Raw genomic sequence first — 22,016 nt, 5'->3', positions numbered from 1 at the left:
TTCATGGCTAAACCAAAGTCTGTCCCACTAGCTCCGTCTTCCAGCAGAGAGAGAGCACTGCACACTAAGGCTGACATGCTTTAATGAAAAAGCACTTGGTCAATTTTTAAATATCTCTGCAAGAACATTTATAATAACTTGAGGTGGATTTTGTTGTACTTTCAGACAAAACATAAAAAGGAATATTACTTTTTTTTTTTTGTCTTTTTGCCATTTCTTGGGCCACTCCCGTGGCACATGGAGGTTCCCAGGCTAGGGGTCCAATTGGAGCCGTAGCCACCAGCCTACGCCAGAGCCACAGCAATGCAGGATCTGAGCCACGTCTGCAACCTACACCACAGCTCACAGCAACGCCAGATCATTAACCCACTGAGCAAGGGCAGGGACCGAACCTTCAACCTCATGGTTCCTAGTCAGATTCGTTAACCACCGTGCCACGATGGGAACTCCGGAATATTACTTTAAATAAACACGAGCCTTGCATTTTTCTTCTGGTCTAGTCAAGACACACAATCACATCTATATAAACGAATCCTTACATTATTAACTAGTGTAAAATCAAACTTAGGGGTGCTTTAAGATTTAACAATCAGGGGCGTTCTCATCATGGCTCAGCGGGTTAAGAACCCAGCTAGTATCCATGAGGATGCGGGCTCAATCCCTGGCCTCACTCAGTGGGTTAAAGGATCCAGCATTATATGGTAGGCTGTGGTGTAGGCCGGCAATTGACCCCTAGCCTGGGAACTTCCATATGCTGGAGGTGTGGCCCTTAAAAAAAAGAAAGAAAAAAAGGAGTTCCTGTCGTGGTGCAGTGGTTAATGAATCCGACTAGGAACCACGAGGTTGCGGGTTGGACCCCTGCCCTTGCTCATTGGGTTAATGATCCGGCATTGCCATGAGCTGTGGTATAGGTTGCAGACACGGCTTGGATCCTGCGTTGCTGTGGCTCTGGTGTAGGCCAGGGCTACAGCCCCGATTAGACCCCTGGGCTGGGAACCTCTATATGCCGTGGGAGCGGCCCAAGAAATGGCAAAAAGACAAAAAAAAAGAAAGAAAGAAAAAAGAAAAAAAAAGAACTCATGGATGGTAGAAACACTTCTCATTATCATATCACTATTGTTCCTGACATGCTTGTATTTGTTGGATGGAAGGTCCTGTAAATGTTCACTAGGTATTGTGTTCACCAGGGCTCTTGAGGTTTTCTTTATTCTTGAGAAAATACATAGAAATTATTTTCCCTTTATATGAAATGAAAAGATGTTAGAACTGTCAGAACTATAAAAGATATAAAGTGAAAAACATGGTGTAAGACAGACTGCAAATCAGTATGCTATCTTTCCTGTAAAGGAGAATTAATAATTAGTAGTTCCTTTTATATGCATAGAGAAACTGAAAGTACATACCAGGAGAGGTGGAGAACCAGGTGTATGGAGACAAAATGGAAGACTTTTCACTACATACTGCTTTAAACTTATGTATCTGAAACTCATGAAGGTATTATCTACTCAAAAATTTTTAAATAGGAAAGTTTCGGAGTTCCTGTCGTAGCAAAGCGGAAACAAATCCAACTAGGAACCATGAGGTTGCAGGTTCGATCCCTGGCCTCGCTCAGTGGGTTAAGGATCCAGCCTTGCCGTGAGCTGTGGTCTAGGTCGCAGACAAGGCTCGAGGATCATTTGGCATGGCTGTGGCTGTGGCGTAGGCCAGCAGCTGTAGCTCCGATTAGTCCCCTAGCCTGAGAACCTCCACATGGCACCGGTGCAAGGCCCCTAAAAAAAAAAAAAAAGTTCCTGTGTGCAGCGGGTCAAGGATCCAACATTGCCACAACTGTGGCTGAGTCTCCAACTGCCGCTCGGGCTTAATACCTGGCCAGGGAACTTCCACATGTTGCAGGTATGGCCAAAATAGTAATAATTAAAAATTGGAAAATATGACACAATGACCACCTTTTTTGGCCATCCCTTGGTAGAGGGAATTCCAAGGACAGGGATGGAAACTGCGTCCCAGTGCATCAGAGACGCTGCGAATCCCATGGCACCACAGCTGGAACTCCTAAGGCTGATTATTTTTAATAATCACCAAGAACCATATTCTTTTCTTTTTCTTCTTTTCAGAGCCGCACCTTCGGCATATGAAAGTTCCCAGGCTAGGAGTCCAATCAGAACTGTAGCTGCTGCTGACCTACGCCACAGCCACAGTAGTGCCAGATCTGAGCCAGTTGCAACACGAACTCCCTCCAAGAACCTTATTGAATAGAAATCTTGTATTTCTACACTGTCCTTTCAAAATATTAGTATATGCAAGATGTGTGTATATGAACATAATTTACAGCAGCATCACAACAGCAAAAATCTAGAAACATGTTGGTAGACAGGTTAAGTCAGTCAAAAGACATCTATACAATGGGAATACTAGCTAGAATATTAAAAAGAATGGAGTATCTTGATACGCTGGACTGGGGAAATCCTGCGATTACTTAGTTAAGGAGTTCCGGTGGTGGCTCAGCAGAAAGGAATCTGACTAGCATCAGTGAAGATGCCAGATCCATCCCTGGCTTCACTCAGTGGGTTATGGATCCGGCGTTGCCCTGTGCTGTGGTGTGGTGTAGGTCACAGACTCGCCTTGGATCTGGCATTGCTATGGCTGTGGCATAGGCTGGTGGCTACAGCTCCGATTCAGCCCCTAGCCTGGGAACTTCCATATGCCAAATGCGGCTCTAAAAAGACCAAAAACAGCAACAAAAACAAATTAACCATGAAAAAAAAATCCATTGACTTAGAAATGTTGCAAAACCTGTCCTGCAGAGTAGTCATTTCCAAAATGCTATTAAAGTTTTTTCCCTGTTCTATGACCACTCATTTCTAACAAACACCAAAATGACTAACCAAAAAGAAAAAAAAAAAAAAAAAAAACTCACAACTCAGTGACTGGACTTGTGATTGCAGGTGCTGGTGAAGCCCAGAAATTCTTGTAACCCCTTTTTTTCTTCTTAAGAGTCACACCCGCAGCACATGAAAGGTTAGAATTGAAATCAGAGCTGTAGCCACTGACCAATGCCACAACCACACCAGATCTGAGCCACAACCATGACCTACACCTCAGCTTGCAGCAACTCCAGATCCCTGAGGACAAAGATCAAACCACATCTGCATAGATACCAGTTGGGTTTTTTTTTTTTTTTTTTTTTTTTTTTTTTTGGAGGCTCCCAGGGTAGGGGTGGAATCAGAGCTAGAGCTGCCAGCCTAAACCACAGCCACAGCAATGACAGATCCAAACCCCATCTGCAGCCTACCCAAGAGCCTTAACCCACAAGGATCAAACCTGCAGCCTCTTGGTTCCCAGTTGGATTTGTTTCCACACCAGGACAGGAACTCCACTAGTGGGGTCCTTAACCCGCTGAGCCACAACAGGAACTTCATTGACCTTAATGTTGATTTACATGGATGAATTATGAAAATTCAGTGAACTATACACATAACCATGTCAACATGAAAAACGGATTTGCCTAGACTTAGGGATTTCTCAAATAGTATTTTCTAGTAGTGATTGCTAAAACTAAGACTTCTCAATTTTATCTGTTTTAGCACTGGTAGAGAAGTGGTTGGGGGGAGAAATTGGAGGAATGCTCTTCAAGGAAATCAATCCATAATTTCAAGTTCTTTTTTATTTTTTTTTGGCTTTTTGCTATCTCTTGGGCCGTTCCCGTGGCACATGGAGGTTCCCAGGCTAGGGGTCTAATTGGAGCCGTAGCCACCAGCCTACACCAGAGCCACAGCAACGCAGGATCTGAGCCACGTCTGCAACCTACACCACAGCTCACGGCAACGCCGGATCCTTAAGCCACTGAGCAAGGGCAGGGACCGAACCTGCAACCTCATGGTTCCTAGTCAGATTCGTTAACCACTGCGCCACGACGGGAACTCCCATTATTTCAAGTTCTTTAATGAGCCTCTAATTGCAGGCCACTGAGAGCTAATTCCTTCTATTAAACTAGCTTCTCTTTGGTTCTAGTTATGACAAAAACACTGACCAAGTCATTAGGTAAAGTCACTACTGTGTAAGACCAACAGCCATTTGCTTCACTGGCCATCACTTTATTTATAACAAATCCTCATCCAGTCATAATAAAAGAATCTTGACAATTTCAGCAACAGTTAAGAGCCAATAATCTTCTCTACTAATACTTAAAACTTTCTAATGTAATGCCTAATGAGACTTTTCTAATAACAAATGCCAGAGCCTTTCTTTCAAAAATGGTCAAATGACTTTCCAGACAGTTCAAAGTGAATTTAAATAGATTTACATACTAACCCTGATTCTTCCATAGGTTCCCATCACTCCCACCCTCTTTTTGATTCTTTCTCCTGGCTGGTACTGCAGAAACTTCCCCTTCTCAGATACTACATCCAGTATTTACAAGTAAATCTACATAGAAGAGTACATATGAATAATTCTGCAACCTCTTACTAGTCTGGGTTTTATTTATACTCACCCACTACAGTTCTACATTAAAACCATCTTTTACTGACATTTCTTACCTCCTGTTTACCACAGATTATGTAGCAGACTGAAAACACTTGATCTCTTATACCCAACCCGACCTAAAAAAAAAAATCCTCCTTAGACACTTAAAAATAAATCACACTATTTTGGAATGCAACAACTTTATTGAAAGAAAAGTGCAATGAAATTTGTTGAAAGCTTAAAAGGGAGAACTTAGAAACCTCCCCTCAAGCGCAGGACCAAGTGCAGGGTGGACTCCTTCTGGATGTTGTAGTCAGACAGGGTGCGCCCATCTTCCAGCTGCTTCCCGGCAAAGATCAGCCTCTGCTGGTCTGGGGGGATGCCTTCCTTGTCTTGGATCTTCGCCTTGACATTCTCGATGGTGTCGCTGGGCTCCACTTCCAGGGTGATGGTCTTACCAGTCAAGGTCTTCACGAAGATCTGCATCCCACCTCTGAGGCGGAGGACCAGGTGCAGGGTGGACTCCTTCTGGATGTTGTAGTCAGACAGGGTGCGCCCATCTTCCAGCTGCTTCCCGGCAAAGATCAGCCTCTGCTGGTCTGGGGGGATGCCTTCCTTGTCTTGGATCTTCGCCTTGACATTCTCGATGGTGTCGCTGGGCTCCACTTCCAGGGTGATGGTCTTACCAGTCAAGGTCTTCACGAAGATCTGCATCCCACCTCTGAGGCGGAGGACCAGGTGCAGGGTGGACTCCTTCTGGATGTTGTAGTCAGACAGGGTGCGCCCATCTTCCAGCTGCTTCCCGGCAAAGATCAGCCTCTGCTGGTCTGGGGGGATGCCTTCCTTGTCTTGGATCTTCGCCTTGACGTTCTCGATGGTGTCGCTGGGCTCCACTTCCAGGGTGATGGTCTTACCAGTCAAGGTCTTCACGAAGATCTGCATCCCACCTCTGAGGCGGAGGACCAGGTGCAGGGTGGACTCCTTCTGGATGTTGTAGTCAGACAGGGTGCGCCCATCTTCCAGCTGCTTCCCGGCAAAGATCAGCCTCTGCTGGTCTGGGGGGATGCCTTCCTTGTCCTGGATCTTCGCCTTGACGTTCTCGATGGTGTCGCTGGGCTCCACTTCCAGGGTGATGGTCTTACCAGTCAAGGTCTTCACGAAGATCTGCATCCCACCTCTGAGGCGGAGGACCAGGTGCAGGGTGGACTCCTTCTGGATGTTGTAGTCAGACAGGGTGCGCCCATCTTCCAGCTGCTTCCCGGCAAAGATCAGCCTCTGCTGGTCTGGGGGGATGCCTTCCTTGTCTTGGATCTTCGCCTTGACGTTCTCGATGGTGTCGCTGGGCTCCACTTCCAGGGTGATGGTCTTACCAGTCAAGGTCTTCACGAAGATCTGCATCCCACCTCTGAGGCGGAGGACCAGGTGCAGGGTGGACTCCTTCTGGATGTTGTAGTCAGACAGGGTGCGCCCATCTTCCAGCTGCTTCCCGGCAAAGATCAGCCTCTGCTGGTCTGGGGGGATGCCTTCCTTGTCCTGGATCTTCGCCTTGACGTTCTCGATGGTGTCGCTGGGCTCCACTTCCAGGGTGATGGTCTTACCAGTCAAGGTCTTCACGAAGATCTGCATCCCACCTCTGAGGCGGAGGACCAGGTGCAGGGTGGACTCCTTCTGGATGTTGTAGTCAGACAGGGTGCGCCCATCTTCCAGCTGCTTCCCGGCAAAGATCAGCCTCTGCTGGTCTGGGGGGATGCCTTCCTTGTCCTGGATCTTCGCCTTGACGTTCTCGATGGTGTCGCTGGGCTCCACTTCCAGGGTGATGGTCTTACCAGTCAAGGTCTTCACAAAGATCTGCATCCCACCTCTGAGGCGGAGGACCAGGTGCAGGGTGGACTCCTTCTGGATGTTGTAGTCAGACAGGGTGCGCCCATCTTCCAGCTGCTTCCCGGCAAAGATCAGCCTCTGCTGGTCTGGGGGGATGCCTTCCTTGTCCTGGATCTTCGCCTTGACATTCTCGATGGTGTCGCTGGGCTCCACTTCCAGGGTGATGGTCTTACCAGTCAAGGTCTTCACGAAGATCTGCATCCCACCTCTGAGGCGGAGGACCAGGTGCAGGGTGGACTCCTTCTGGATGTTGTAGTCAGACAGGGTGCGCCCATCTTCCAGCTGCTTCCCGGCAAAGATCAGCCTCTGCTGGTCTGGGGGGATGCCTTCCTTGTCCTGGATCTTCGCCTTGACGTTCTCGATGGTGTCGCTGGGCTCCACTTCCAGGGTGATGGTCTTACCAGTCAAGGTCTTCACGAAGATCTGCATCCCACCTCTGAGGCGGAGGACCAGGTGCAGGGTGGACTCCTTCTGGATGTTGTAGTCAGACAGGGTGCGCCCATCTTCCAGCTGCTTCCCGGCAAAGATCAGCCTCTGCTGGTCTGGGGGGATGCCTTCCTTGTCCTGGATCTTCGCCTTGACATTCTCGATGGTGTCGCTGGGCTCCACTTCCAGGGTGATGGTCTTACCAGTCAAGGTCTTCACGAAGATCTGCATCCCACCTCTGAGGCGGAGGACCAGGTGCAGGGTGGACTCCTTCTGGATGTTGTAGTCAGACAGGGTGCGCCCATCTTCCAGCTGCTTCCCGGCAAAGATCAGCCTCTGCTGGTCTGGGGGGATGCCTTCCTTGTCCTGGATCTTCGCCTTGACGTTCTCGATGGTGTCGCTGGGCTCCACTTCCAGGGTGATGGTCTTACCAGTCAAGGTCTTCACGAAGATCTGCATCCCACCTCTGAGGCGGAGGACCAGGTGCAGGGTGGACTCCTTCTGGATGTTGTAGTCAGACAGGGTGCGCCCATCTTCCAGCTGCTTCCCGGCAAAGATCAGCCTCTGCTGGTCTGGGGGGATGCCCTCTTTTTCTTGAATCTTCCCCTTGACATTCTCAATGGTGTCACTGGGCTCCACTTCCAGGGTGATGGTCTTACCAGTCAAGGTCTTTACAAAGATCTGCATTGTCTGTTACAACACAAAAACAACAGGAAAAAAAAAAGCCCAAAGTTCAGCAAGAAATTCACAGGCCAATATATACCCAGTGCTAAATAATTCATTATCACTTTGTAGTAGCCAAATAACTGACGTGCCTAAAAACCTCACAGGCTTGACAATTAACCTCAAATCCAACGTCTCAGGCGTTTAAGAAAGCAAAACATGGAAACCTGACCCAGGTAAATTCGCGGACCTACTTATCCTCCCCCTCAATGGATGTCTGTCCTCTGTCAACACGGCAGCGTTTACCCCAGGCCCAAACCCTGTGTCCCCAAACTACTAAACATCTTCCTACACACATAGCGGCAGGTGGCCCCACCCTAGGCTATGAGCCCACAAAAAGGGGTGAGGCCTCGTCACGGTCGTGGATCGCAAGTCCCCTGCCCCAGAAGCGTTCAGGCCAACTCAGCGGCACCAGCAGTTAGTGTCCCTTCACAGGGACGGAAAACCGAAGTTCTCGCCGCGCGCCAGCCAGCCAGTCGAGCCGGAAAGCAATGACCTAGCATTCGATCCCCGAAACACTGCACAACCCCGTTCCACAAACGGCCGGGCCCCGCCATCAATGGAAGCCTCCGCGCCTCTCGTTTCCGTTTCACCCAGTGCTCCTCGCCCGCCCCCAATTTCTCTCTCCCACCTCAGAGCCCGCTTCAGAGGCCGGCTTCTCCCACAGAGAGATTGGGAACGGCCGCCATTTTGCTCTAGGTGGCCGTTCGTCTTAAGGCTATTCCGCACGAGGGCCCCGGGTGACTAAGCAGCTCGGCTGCCCTTCCGCCGCGGCGGGCAAGCAGACCTCCCGCACCCACCCCCGCAGCCGCAAGACCCCCGGACGTCCGCCTCACCAGGTGGCAGTGGCAACAGCGGTCACAGAAGAAACGCAGGCAAACTCCCGGCCTCCACGAAACTGCCTGCGCCACACCCGGTGCTTCCTTATATAGCCATCGGTAGCACCGCCCCAGTAGATTCCTCCGCAGAAACGCCGAGAAGGGACTACTTTTCGCGGCCCTTCCTGCCCTCTGAAGAGAGAAGCAGTCCCCCCAGAATCTTCTAATTTCACTCCTAGAATGCTTTCCTGTGAAGACTCGAACACTGGGGCTGATTTTGGGGGGGGGGGACGAGGCCTTAGTCCTGAGCGGCCGAGCGGAGGGATCAGCGTGTTCGCTGAACACTGCGTCCGCGGACAGGGCCGGTACTCGGCTGGTTGGGGGGGGTGTGGGGGAGGTGCCGCGGAAGGTGCGAAAACCCGACACGGAGTCCTCTGAGCGTCCGGAGGGGGCTGTCCCCGCTGCCGGTCCCCGGCGCCCCCTCCCCTCAACCAGGAAGGCTCGCCTTTCCTGAGACCCGCCCTCGGCTAACAGGGGTCCCGCCGAGCGCCTCACGATGAATCGGGGTCCCGCTCCCCTGGCCCGAGTTCCGCCGTGCCCCTCCCCCCAACCCCTCTTCCCCGCCAGCGAAACCGTGGGGTCTTTATTCTGGGTCTCCCATAGGTAACGATAGTGTTTCTGTTTCCATAAACTTCCCCTCACCCCCAGTGGGTCGCGAGGACTTCCCGGGGGGTCTAGTCACCCCAACTGTGGCGGCCGAACCCATCCCCCTGCGGGCGGGCACCGGGACAAGAGGAATGACTCGACAAATCTCGGGGCCGGGCCTCAAGCCCGCCTCAGGAGGGTCGTCAGGACCTGCAGGAATTTTCTCACAACGCAGGAGTGAAAAATAAGTGTCCAAAGGAGAAATGCCTGTGACAAGTTCACATTGAATTTTGAAAAGTAAAAGCAAAAATTCCACACAGCTGTGAAACACTCCTTGCGCTGGACCTGAAAGCTGACAGAACTTTGCGGATTGCTCTTCGGCCTTCCTGTTTTGTTCCCGATTATGAGCAAGAAGGCATCAGAATTTCACTTCTGCTGCCATTTGAACTCAGAAATCAGAAATCAAATCTATTTAAACCCACGTTTTCTTTTTTTCTTTTTTTTAATTTTATTTTTTAATGAAGTTTTTTATTGTAGTTGATTTATAATGTCAATTTCTGCTTTACAGCAAAATGATAGTCATGCATATATATACATTTCCTTTCTTATCGCTGAGCCTGAGATTTTTAAAAGGACACTAATTGTAAGTTCTGTATAGTCCTGGTGGAAAAAAGACCCCAAGTATGAAATTTAAATCTATAGACAAATTCCATTTGGATAAAAGAAAAAGATCACCAGTCAGATCTTTTTCATTTTGATATTTTATTTTGTGATCTCTGTGTCATTTCTCCAGCATATTTTTTCCTTTTTTCAAAAAGCATACTTAAATTTTTTTCCAAAGGCATATTTTAAAAATGTTTTAAAATATATGAACGTGATGAAAACTTAAAACAGGTTTTCTATAGTTTATAATGAAAAACCTCCCTCATGCACTCAATTCCCTAGCCACTGTTCTTTCTAGACTCTTCTAGAAATATTCTCTATTTCTATAAATGTGGGGAGGGTGTTTTTAATTTTTACCCTTGAAGCTTTCAATAAATATATAGAAAAAGAGAGAACCGACTAAAAAATACCCTGCTATTAGGAAAAGACTACATTCCTGTTGGAATTATAAACATTATGTTATTTAAATACTGTACTTAAAATGAGAATAAAAACAAAACTATGTTTTCTTTGGCAACCTGTGTCTGTAGGTATTTATGGGAAAGGTCTAAGCAGTATTCAAAACAGACTTTAACTCCTATCGTTTTAAACATTTTCAAAGAGAATGAATTCATTACCAAGAAATGTAAATGAATAATAAAAATAAAATGTCATTTTTCAGTTTAGCAGGAGACCTCAGTGACTTCCAGTAGAGATTTCTGTGAGGGATATTTCTAAATTTCTGAAAAGAGGGTTTAAAGGAACAGAACATCAAAGCTCTGTATAAGGTTTCCTTCTTGAATTCCAGAAAGAAGTTTTCAGAGGAACAAAAAGCTGAGGTTCTTTCTCAGGTGACTAGGCCTGGCTTCAAACCACACCCTGTTTTCTTTTGGCTGTTCTTTCACTGCAGGTCTTATGATTCATGTTGTTTAAAGGCTGAGTCACGAGCTTTGTGACATAGCTTTTTTTTCAAGAGTCCAAAAACTACAGAGAAAAACAGACCTGATTTCAGAGGCAAGGGAAGGTGAAAAGGAGAAAGAGGGGGAGAGGGGGAAGAAGAAAGGCTCCAAGGGTGAGGACTGGGTCCCAGGGCTATCTCCAAAGAGAAAACAATATTCTTAGGCGCTAACAACACTGATGTTGTCTCTAGCAGGAAAATTCTCTACTAGAGAATTTTGGTCTCTAAGTCCAACAGTGGGTTTTGTTGAAGCAAATAGAAATAAACATTTGTCCAAGGGCACTGAAGTGAAAGGGAGGAGGGGGAAGTAAACTCTCAGGGAGGTAGATGCTGTTTCTCTAGAGCAGTGGTTCTCAACCAGGAGCGACTTGGTCCCTTGGTGGACACTTGGCAGTATCTGGAGACATTTTTGCTTGTCACAGCTGTGGTGTTGGGGTTGAGGTGTGCCGCTAAAATCTAGTGGTAGAGGCCAGGGATGTTACTAAACATCCTGCAGTGGCCAGTCCCCCACAAAAACAGAATTACCCAGCCCCCAAAGTCAGCAATGCAATGGGTTGACAAATTCTGCTCTACGGAGGATTTTTGTTGTTTTTGTTAGAGCTGCTTTTCTGTTTGCTGAGAAGGGCTCCCAAAGTCTAAATGTCCCACTTGGATTCGGGGATCGTGTACCAAGTCACGTTCCTACAACCTAAAATCCCTTGACCTAGAATGCAATGTGCTAGAATATGCCAGAAGCAGGATGAGTCATTGGATCCATTTTCAGTTCCTTCCACCCACTGATCCATCCTTTGCAGGTGCCCCAGAAGGGATGGCTTCAGAGCTGGCACCAATGGAAGAGTGACAGAGGCCCAGCAACACGGCAGGATTGGCGGGCAGGCAAGAGCACGTGATGGGCTGAGCTCACAAAGGGCCTGGGTGTTGGGCTGTTGGGGATTGGACTGGAGCCTACCTGTCTGCCTTTCCTCCTTTCCCCAAAGGATTCAGCTCTCCTGAAGGTCACCACCTTGTATGGGACTTAACTCAGCGTCATGAGAGTGTCTACGTAGTGACCAGCAAACATTTTCTTTCCAAGAGAAAGGGTGAAATCTGAGAGCTGGACGGGAAAGGTTTGACTTGCGTCATCATCAGTTATATAACCATAAAAGGGAATCTGCAGCTTAGGAGAGAAAAAATAAAAAGAAGCCCTAGGGACTCTACTCTGTCCGTTTTCCTGCTTACATTTATGTATTTGCATTCTGTGGCAGAACACAAACTGCTCCAGCTTAAAAATAACCCATCTTATCCCCCCGCCAGTCAGGAAGTCAGATTCAGTTCCAGTACCCAAATTTGCCTAACTTAGAAACACTAAGAAATTTTTTAACTCACTGGGGTTTTGTTTTGTTTTTTAATTTGCTGTTTTTAAATTGTGGCAAAATACACATAAAAATGTATCATCTTAACTATTTTTAAGTGTACAGCTCAGTGGCATTAATTATATTGTAGGGGAGGAAAAATAATTTTCCTTTTGGGAATCCTTCTTTTAGCTGAGACCCCTGTAATGAAAGACAGATTAGCAAGAGAAACAAAACAAAAGAAAACAAAAACAATAGTTTAGTAATATGCACACCTTGTGTATATATGGGAGCTACCCTCTGGGGGAAAATGTGTCACTTAAAAAAAAGGCTTTAGAATTTAGGCTTAAATACCATCTTAATAGGAAATTCTCTTAAAGGGAGAGTAAATAATTTTTACTGAGAAAATAGAAGAATAGATGGAGACAAGATAGTTGATGACAAAGTTTGGTGTCAAAGTTTGTCTCTCCTGTTTTAAGAGCCAATCTTCCCTGGTTGGTGAAAACTCCCTTGAGTTTCTTTTGCAAAATCTGTCTGGGCAGATTAGGGGAGTTGAGTGAAAGCCTCACTCTGCATTTGCTGCTTTTCAAGTGACTACACCTCAAAACAATATCAAATTGGGGTATTTGGGTGTCCATCACTGCCATCTGTGTCCACTCTTCGGCTTGCTAGACTGAAATTTTGTACGCATTAAACACTAACTACCCCCACCCCCAGCCCTGGGCAACCACCATTCTATTTTCTGTCTCTATGAATTTGACAAGTTTTTGGTACCTCATATAATGAGTTTTGTTAGTTTGTTTTTTAACTATGAAATAAAATCTAATTATTGAAAACATGTTTTCCAAAGATTCATGACATCTTTTCTAGAAAGTTCTGTCTCCCAGGACAAGCCTTGTTATTTGTTCTGTATGGTATTTTTTTTTTTTTTTTGTCATTGTGCTATCAGAAATACTGAATTATAAGACACAAAGTAAAACAGAAGCACATGATTCATGTTAGGCCTGGTAACTTTAGAATATTTTGTTCTTTTAACACCTTGTTGACATTTAGGGAGAAATAACCTTTACAGAAGTTCCTTACAAAAAAGGAGCTGTCACCAGTGCTCTAGTACCCACTGGTGAATCGTTTCATGAATTTCAGTCCCCCCCCCAAAAAAAAAAGCTGTGTAGAGTCAGATCCCTCTGGCTCTAAGCTGAGATGGTCTTTTTTTTCTTGGCAGTGGTGTATGGAAGTTTAAAAGTACCTGCACCACACAGGATCCTTTACCTACTGGGCCACCAGGGAACTCCTAAAGAGCTTTTTATTTTTATTTATTTATTTGCTTTTTAGGGCTACACCTTCAGCATATGGAAGTTCCCAGGCTGGGGGTCCTATCTGAGCTACAACAGCAGGCCTACACCACAGCCATAGCCACACAGGACCCAAGCCATATCTGTGACCTACACCACAGCTCACAGCAACACTGGATCCCCCACCCACTAAGTGAGGCCAGGGGTGAAACCCGCCTCCTCATCTAGCCAGATTCATTTCCACTGGGCCTTCCCGGGGAACTCCAAGAGCTTTTATTTTTAATGATAAAGTGCAGTGTATAAATACAGATATAAACAGTATGTGCACCACAGCCATTCGTGCAATCATTTGTGACCTGTTGCTGATGAAGCAGGAAGCAAAATCCTGCCTGCCAAGGCTACTGGTTTCCATTTGGGTGGCTCCCTCTGAAAATGGTGGTTACGGACAGCACAAATGAAGGGCGAGGGCAGGTACAGACGCCTGACATTTGAGTGGCGTCTGACGGCCAGGAATGAGTCACCGGGCCTCCAGGCCTTTTACTGCAGTCACAATGCCAGGAAGCGTATGGTAAACTCCCTAAATAATTATTCTCACTTTTGCCCTGGTTTCAGTTATCAGGTTTTGCCTTCACGTTTTCCTGCTAACTGCTTCCCTTTGCCTCCTCCAAGAAAAACACATTTGGAGAGTTAGGGATTTCAAGAAGGGCAGATTATGCCTATTGTAAAACTCCAAACTCCAACGAGTGACCGTAGGAATCAGATCTGTTAACAATCGCATTCTATGTGTTTTGTAGGAACAACACATGAAAAGGAAAGTGGAGATGCCGGGGATCGAACCCGGGACCTCATACATGCAAAGCATGCGCTCTACCACTGAGCTACATCCCCCACCCTGTCTACTTTGTTTTCTGAAATTCTCTGTTAAAGCCTAGTCAATAAAGACTTTTGGCTTTTTGAACTTAAAAATTTTGTATACTTAAATGGATGTTAAAGTTTAGCAAAAGCAAACCCAAACCAATCTTTGTATGTTTCCCAACTAAGCCCATCCTTCACAGGTTTGCAGCTGAAATTCTAGCCGATACCGGAACCAAGGAACAAAGGGAGACATATTCTTAAATGTTAACTCCTCACAGGCAGAAATGGAGGAAAGAATTTCTTTTTTTTTTTTTTTTTTTTTTTTGTCTTTTTTGCTATTTCTTGGGCCGCGCCCGCGGCATATGGAGGTTCCCAGGCTAGGGATCCAATCGGAGCTGTAGCCACCGGCCTACGCCAGAGCCACAGCAACGCGGGATCCGAGCCGCGTCTGCAACCTACACCACAGCTCACGGCAACGCAGGATCCTTAACCCACTGAGCAAGGACAGGGATCGAACCCGCAACCTCATGGTTCCTAGTCGGATTCGTTAACCACTGCGCCACGACGGGAACTCCGTGTTTTTTTGGTTTTGTTTTTTTTGTTTTGTTTTTTTTTTTAGAATTTCTTTCCAATAAATAAGGGCCTCGCCCCCATTGCACCTCCACCCAGAAACGTCTGAAAACCATTCCAACCTTCGGTGACTTTGAGGATTCCAGACTACCCCCCCCCCCCCCGTCTCCCACAGCATGCGGAAGTTCCAGCCCGGAGCCAAGGATGAAATCCTCCGCTCAGCAGACGTCAGGTCCTTAACCGGCTAGGCCACCAGGGAACTCCCAGCAAACTATTTTTTCCCCCTCCCATAAGAGCATACAAAATAAGCAAATTAAAAAGAAGAAGATCCAGGAAGCTTCCGTGTGGTGCAGCGGCTTAAGGATCCGGCGTTGCCGCAACTACAAGGTGGACTGGACCTTCCGCTTGTGGGTGCCCCCCTCCCCAAAGAAAAAGATCCAGCTCCCCACGCCTGGTATTTCTCTCCTCACCGCCGCCCCGGAATCATGGCTAAAACGCTGAGGAAGGAATCTCTTTGCAATAGCTCACTGAAAAGAGCCATTCCTTAACTGTCAATTAGCCCCTTTCTTTTCCCTAGTGCTCGCTGGTGAAGCACCGAGAGGAGAGAAGTCACCACATGTATGGCATGTCCTTCAAGTCATCAAGGCGCCACTCAGTGGTGAAGAACCAGTGAGAGACCAGGAGAACACAGAAAACTGAGGCTACACCTTTTTCCACCGGAACTTGAGATTTCCTGGCAGGAAATAGAGTCACTTGCTATGATTGGGAGAATGCACCAGAAAATGTCCTGCCACCTCGGTTCGTGATTAATCATCCCTCTTACGGCCTGCTGATACGTGAAATCCTTCACAGTAAAGTCCCAAATGAGCTGGTGCCCAGGACTCTGGCCTCAGCAGTCATGATTTCATTACCTCACCTCTCTCAGTCTCACCTGTGAAATGGAGTTTTGAGTAGTACCTACTTCATAGGGTGGTAGTGACTGGAGAATGATTATACATAAAATGTTTAGAATAGTATCTGGTACAAGGACTGTACTCTGAAACGCTAGTCCCTGGTATTTAAAATGCTGATATTGAAATACACCCTTTAAAAAAGCATTGCCTTGGAATTCCCTGGTGGCTCAGCTGGTTCAGGAACCCACATTGTCACTGCTGTGGCATGGATTCAGTCCCTGACCTAGGAACTTCTGTATGCTGCAGGCGAGGCCAAAAATAAAAATAAAGCAATAAAATAATTTTAAAAAAATTTTTTTAATTTTTATTTTTTTAAATGAGCCGATCTTGGAATTCCCTGGTGGCTCAGTAGGTTAAGGATCTGGCAATTGTCACAGCTGTGGCTCGGGGTCCAGCTGTGGCCAGGGAACTTCTGCATGCCACAGGCACCACCAGAAAAAATGCAGTTATATGAATTCCAGCGAAGGGCTGCTGCTTCTCATATTCACCCCAGGCGTGAACTGACAATTTGCTGATGCTGTTTTGGTTAAACAGGGAAAGACCAGAAGTGTGATGGGGTGAAGTGTGGAGAGGGACTCGGTGGAGAGCTATTCTCCGTCCTTATGCCCCTAGCTCAAGGGGGTGGTTCCGAGACCTTAGCGGCCAAATGAAAGAAGGACGGCGACATAGGGGGCAGTATTTTGGATATGGTTTGGCAGCAAATCGAGGAATTACAGTCAGGTCAGCAGGTGCCCCTGCTGTTCCCTTGCCAGATTGTCCTGCTCCAAATAAATGCCGCTATGTTTCCTCTCTCCATAAAACTTAGAATCAAATCCATACTCCTACTCTGGCCTTTAGGGCCCTCTATGATCTGGCCTCTGTTGAGCTCTCTAACGTCCTTACTTTCCACCCCTCCTCCTTGCTGTTCGTCATTCGTACCAGGATCCGAAGCACCTCAGGGCCTTTGCAGTTGCCGTTCCCTCAGCCTGGAAAGCTGTTCCCCAGATCTTCTCGTGATCGGCCTCATCTCACTGTCTAGATCCTCAGAAAGGTCTTCCGGGTCACCTCTGAAAGGGACTATGAACCCTTCGCATTCCCCATTACATCCCTTTGATCTGTGCTGGTTTTCTGCATAGCATGTGTCACTCTCAGAACCCGTTTTTAAACTATTTGTTTATGTCTGTGTCCCTTACTTGGTCATAAGCACAGTAAGGCGGGGCCCTGTCTTATTATTGTCTTGTTTCTGGCTCTGTCTATCCCCTGTGCCTAGAACAGTACCTGGTACTTAGTAAGTACTCAAAATATTTATGGAAGTAATGTGAAAAAAAAATGAACTAATAAATGAGTGAGGAATAGGCGCCTAGGAAGGATGCTGGCTATATTCAGGAAGTTGAATCTGCAGCCAAATTAAGACTAGAAAATGTGTCCCTTTAGAGTCACCCTACCTCTTGTCTCAAATCCATAAACATTTTCTGAGGTTCAAACTCTGGGGCCGAACGGAGCAGGACGCTAAGCAGAAGGAATATTGCAGCAGAATGAGCATTTCCTGGCCGTAGAAGTTGACAGCTGTATTCTCGGAAATCAGTATGTAAACGAAACTGTGTACATTGGTGCTGAGGGCCTAATTCCACATTAAAGTGAGAACCGTGGTCTCTTCGTACTTGCAAACTAGTGACGTTAAGTGCGCGAGTTAGGAAGGGACCGTGCAGATGGTAGGTAACTGCCAGAGTAAAGATTGCTAGTCTGCAAAGGGTTTTTTTGTTTGTTTAAGAGACTAACAAGGGATATTTGAGAAAGTTGAAGAATTCGTTGCTTTGAAGAGAAATGAGATCACACTTGAGGTAGAAAATGAACAGCCTCCCCGTCGGGGAATCGAACCCCGGTCTCCCGCGTGACAGGCGGGGATACTCACCACTATACTAACGAGGACTAGCTTTGAGGGATGCCTTTCAACTCTTCTTTTAAAGGTATATTCAGCTTTCTATAAACGTTAGATTTTTAAAAAAGTTAAGTATTTTCTTTTCCTACAGAACAAAACCAGGAAAAATCCCACTTTATGTAATTCTATCTCAAAAAAACTTTGCTCGGCCCATGATTTTAGGCGCGACTGTTTAGAGAGCAGAGATTAACAAACTGCAGAAACTAACCAATAGACATCGACAAACACCCGAGGTCAAATAAAATTTTTAAAAATTGAAAGAAATGGAGTCACAAAACACTTCGCCTCTTTCGATTTTCCCAGTCGGGGAGTTGAGAGGAAGTTTCCATGTTTTCTGGCTTCCCTTTAACACTGCTCATAGCTGTTTTAAACAAAGAAAGGGAAACCCCTTTGTTAATTGAAACGAATCTTTTCGTCATTGATTTCTCTCCAATCGCAATTGGGAAGAAAAGAAGCTGCCGAAACCCGGGATCGAACCAGGGACCTTTAGATCTTCAGTCTAACGCTCTCCCAACTGAGCTATTTCGGCTGCTGGCGAAGTTGCGTTCTGATTCTATCCTCCTCATTGTCTACTAGCCCTGGGTCCTCGATCCGCGGATCGGATGCTGGGAGACCAAGCTTAGCCAGAACGTTCGCTTACGGCCTGGCTCGCCCCGCACCTGCTCTGACTCTTCCTTCAAGGCCACAGCCTCCCAGAAGCCTTCATTGATCACGCCTCCCAAAACGACCCCAGCCCTTTAATGTTTAGTTTTAGTCTAGGTATTGTTTTCTTTGTCCGTTATCGGTATCCCCAGCCAGAATGGCAGACCCACGAGGGGCAGGGAAGTCATCAGCCTCGGTCACTGCTATATTCCTTAAGGCCGACAATAGTGTGGGGCACCTAATAACTGCTTTAAAAAATATTTGTTAAATTAACGAATGAGTGGCCCCAACAAAATAAAGCCTGGGTCCCCCTGCCACCCCAATTATGATTCATGAGAGGCTTCAGGCTCATTACTTCCTTTCTTAGAAAAGGATATTTAGTGCTCATTATCCCTTAGTTTCTGTGCACAATAAAATATTTCTCCTCAGATTTAACAGGAGAAAAAATGAACAAATGAATGAATGAACGAATACTATCTGGCTCAGGGCTCCGCCTTCTCAAGCTTCCTTCTCTACACAAAGAAACAAGGTCACTCCTTGGGTGTAGTTCCCCAAGTAGCCCAAAGCATAGCAGGGATGCAAACCCGCCAAGGCATGTGGAAGGCTGCGTGGGCCAGAATGTGGATTTCCTTGGAGGCAGTGAGTGACTTAGACCTGGTCTCCAAGCATGGCCACCCTACCCGTGGCACATGCTCAGCTTCAAGACACGAAGAAATCAATAGGCCAGCATCCAGGGTTGGCTCGCTTTGCTTCCCTGCCCTTTGGGAAATGGGTGGGGAGTGTCGTCTGGGAAAGGATGAGCAAATGGGGAGGTCCCTCATGATGTCGTCATTTAATGTGTTTGCTAAGCAACGAATGACCCTCTGACCAAGTCACAAATGCGGTAACGATCGTTATTTTGCTAAGAAGCAAAATAAATCGTAGTGATGGGATGGAATACCTGGGGTTGTGGTTGTAAGAGAAGGAGAGTCTTGAAACGACCTGGAGAATGAAGAGCTCGCTAAAAGGACCCTCTGGAACAGAGGCAACGGCTTACGCAAAGGCCCTGAGGCCGAAAAAGAATAGCTAGTTAGTTGTAGGAATGGAAAGTTCAGGTGGAAGAGGGGAAGAGGGGGCGGGGGAGAGTGTAGGCGGTAAGGACAGAGGTGGGCAGAGACAGGTCTTGTTGGCCCCCCAAACCACAGTGAAGGGTTTGTACGTTTTTCTGTGTTGGAAAGCCACCGGGGAATAAGTGATATGATTTACATCGGAAAGGTTTGATAGGAGTGGACAGGGAAAAAACAAGAACAAAAAAACCCATAGAAATGTGTGAAGATGTGAGCTAATGAATACTTATATTCCTCTGCTGACAAACAGCCCTCAACTGACAGTAGTTGAACATAATACCAAATCTCTCTTTATGAACAGAAACATAGATGGAGAGATGGACAGATAATTTTTTTATTAAAATGGTATCATGTTCTATAGCCTGTTTTTAACAAAAAGCATCAACATTAATCTTATTTCAATGTAACAAAAGAAAAAGAAATCATAAATGAAATGGAAGGAATTACTGAACTTCAGATAAATCTTTTCTTCATACCACAAGACAAATAAGTTTCTAATCAATTCTTTCATTTTAAGAAAAAAGACAATAAAAAATTTAAGCACTTGGATATATGTTTTAAATATTTTTTAAAATTATAGTCAGTTTACAATGTGCCAATTTCTGCTATACAGCAAAGTGACCCAGTCATACATATATATACATTCCCTTTCTTACATTATTTTCCATCATGATCTATCCCAAGAGACTGGAGATAATTTACTGTCCTAGGAGACATTTAAAAAAAAATTATATCAATTTAAATGGGTATGTGCTGTTCCATTACTCACATAGAGCAATTCATTTTACTGTCTTCTGATCTGCAGCTATTTAGCTTGCTTGTACATAGGCTTTTCCTTTTTATTTAAAACTTGTTTCCCTCCTGGCAAAATTCCAAATATAGGATAATCAAGTTGGATGGTGGAACACACAGCTTACACTCTCTGAACTGGCCGAAGCCATTTACACTCCCATCTATGTATTCCACTCCTCTCTTCCCCAAACACATCTTGGTAGTTTTTTAAAATAACTTTTAAAAATTGAGGTGAAAATCGCATAACATGAAATGAACCATTTCAAAGTGAACAATTCAATGGCATTTAGTATATTCACAATATTGTGCCGTCACCACCGCTATCTACTTCCAGAACATTTTCATCATCCAAAAGGAAAACTGTGCAAATTAGCAGTCACTCCTCATTTCTCCCCTTTCCCAGCTCCTGGCAAAGTGTGTCATTTTGATAAAAAATCGAGTAACGAAGAAAGAAAGGAAGGAAGGAACAGGGAAGGAGAGCAAATAAATAAAAGTCAAACGATCCAGAAAAGTACAAATGGAAAGGCAGAGTTACTTGGATCTTAGCCCAGTCCTCCTCTCTAGAAGTAACCAGTGTCTAGATGACCTTGGACAAGTACTGGATCCTTTCTCTGTGGCTGCGTTTCATTTGTTTGATGTGATATAAGACTCCCTACCGGGCTTGGCGTGAGGATTAAATGGGTGTACACCTGTAAAGCACCTAATGAATACTGCCGGGAACAAGAAGGGGGTTATACCCTGTTTGCTCTCATTGTCACTGTGAGAAATATAAATAAGAATACATTCAGTATATATATATATATGTATATATGTGTATATATATGTGTGTGTGTGTATATATATATGTGTATATATATGTGTGTGTGTGTATATATATATATATACATATATAAATTCTAACATAAAGGGGAGCCTGTAGTGCCCCTTTTTCATTCTGCACATCCTCGGGAGCAGAGGCATCTTTCTGACATGAGGAGCATTTCCTCATTTCCCAAACAACTGGGTTAATCACATTTTCTCTTACGTTTAGTTTAATCTGTAGGTTTGGAAGATGACCTTTTTTGGGGTGGCCAAAACTGTAAGTCAGCCTCCCCGTCGGGGAATCGAACCCCGGTCTCCCGCGTGACAGGCGGGGATACTCACCACTATACTAACGAGGATGTGCCGCCGCCGGAGCTCTCTTTTTCAACTCATATAGAAATACTGCTTTCCGGCAGCCACACCCATCTGCTCTAGATCCGTGTTTCTACAGGCATCGGGCTTGGTGTCTCTGGCTGATGGGCTTCCTGGGTTATGGCAGGACCTGCTTGAGTCAATGAGGAGCTGAACCCCCAGAACGGGAAAAAAACATGTGCAAACTAAGCTAAGACGTCACTTCCTATATCCTTCTTCCCAGAACAGAAAACAGCCGGCCAGGGGATGTAGCTCAGTGGTAGAGCGCATGCTTTGCATGTATGAGGCCCCGGGTTCAATCCCCGGCATCTCCACGCTTTTTCTTTCTGCCCCCCGACCCCCTTCTAAGTAAACAGCAGGCCAAGCAGTTATTTAAACGAAAGACAAAGCAGAGAAAATTCCCATCAGCTGGCTTGTAAAGGGAGCTCCGTGGGAGAGCGCGCCTCCAGGCAACTGCCTGTGGGCTCAATCACAGATGCCCAAGTCCCCTCCCCTGGAATTCAGACTCAGGTCAGCAGAAGACTGTGTCTTGAAACGAACACTCCTATTGCTTGGTGTTACAAACAGAAAACACCGGATTTTTACGGAGGGTTTTGCAACTGGCCATTCACCCGTTGACTCCTGAGCGCCTAGTGCAGAGAAATGTAGACATGTTGGGCACCTACCATGCGCCCAGGTAGTGTCAAGTACCTTTGTATCCCCTGGATAAGACCGGCAGGGTTTCTCAGCCCTCCTGGACTTGCTATTCCAATTTAGGAAACTAGCAATAAGCAAGTAGCAATGAGTATTTTTAAGACAGTGAGGGCTGCTGCAGCTAAACTCAGGGA

General features: G+C 46.1%; 1 protein-coding gene and 5 non-coding genes across 8 annotated transcripts; 1 reads left to right on the top strand and 5 right to left on the bottom strand.

Annotated features, from left to right (window-relative positions):
• UBC (ubiquitin C) lies at nucleotides 4,648–11,562 on the bottom strand. 3 transcript variants are annotated; one of them, XM_021074017.1, is made up of 3 exons: nucleotides 11,507–11,562; nucleotides 8,331–8,583; nucleotides 4,648–7,461 (listed from the first exon to the last, which is right to left on the bottom strand). In XM_021074017.1, the coding sequence occupies exon 3, from the start codon at nucleotides 7,456–7,458 to the stop codon at nucleotides 4,717–4,719; it is 2,742 nt and encodes a 913-aa protein (XP_020929676.1). In that variant the 5' UTR covers nucleotides 7,459–7,461; nucleotides 8,331–8,583; nucleotides 11,507–11,562; the 3' UTR covers nucleotides 4,648–4,716. The 3 variants fall into 3 exon arrangements, with proteins under 3 accessions (XP_020929676.1, XP_003483459.2, XP_020929677.1); XM_003483411.4 differs by lacking the exon at nucleotides 11,507–11,562 and having other exon boundaries at nucleotides 8,331–8,690; XM_021074018.1 differs by lacking the exon at nucleotides 11,507–11,562 and having other exon boundaries at nucleotides 8,126–8,341.
• Nucleotides 13,997–14,068, bottom strand: TRNAA-UGC. The gene has a single exon. It is a non-coding gene; the product is annotated as a tRNA-Ala (tRNA).
• On the bottom strand, nucleotides 17,395–17,466 carry TRNAD-GUC. The gene has a single exon. It is a non-coding gene; the product is annotated as a tRNA-Asp (tRNA).
• Nucleotides 17,933–18,005, bottom strand: TRNAF-GAA. Its single transcript has one exon. It is a non-coding gene; the product is annotated as a tRNA-Phe (tRNA).
• TRNAD-GUC lies at nucleotides 21,105–21,176 on the bottom strand. Its single transcript has one exon. It is a non-coding gene; the product is annotated as a tRNA-Asp (tRNA).
• TRNAA-UGC lies at nucleotides 21,432–21,503 on the top strand. The gene has a single exon. It is a non-coding gene; the product is annotated as a tRNA-Ala (tRNA).

This window comes from Sus scrofa, chromosome 14 (assembly GCF_000003025.6).
Source record: "Sus scrofa isolate TJ Tabasco breed Duroc chromosome 14, Sscrofa11.1, whole genome shotgun sequence".
Lineage (NCBI taxonomy): Eukaryota > Metazoa > Chordata > Mammalia > Artiodactyla > Suidae > Sus > Sus scrofa.
The sequence above is the reverse complement of the archived record's forward strand: the minus strand, read 5'-3'. Positions and strand labels throughout refer to the sequence as shown.

Coding starts and splice junctions, on each gene's coding strand:
- UBC (XM_021074017.1), bottom strand. CDS start 7,458: ATGCAGATCTTTGTAAAGACCTTGACTGGTAAGACCATCACCCTGGAA.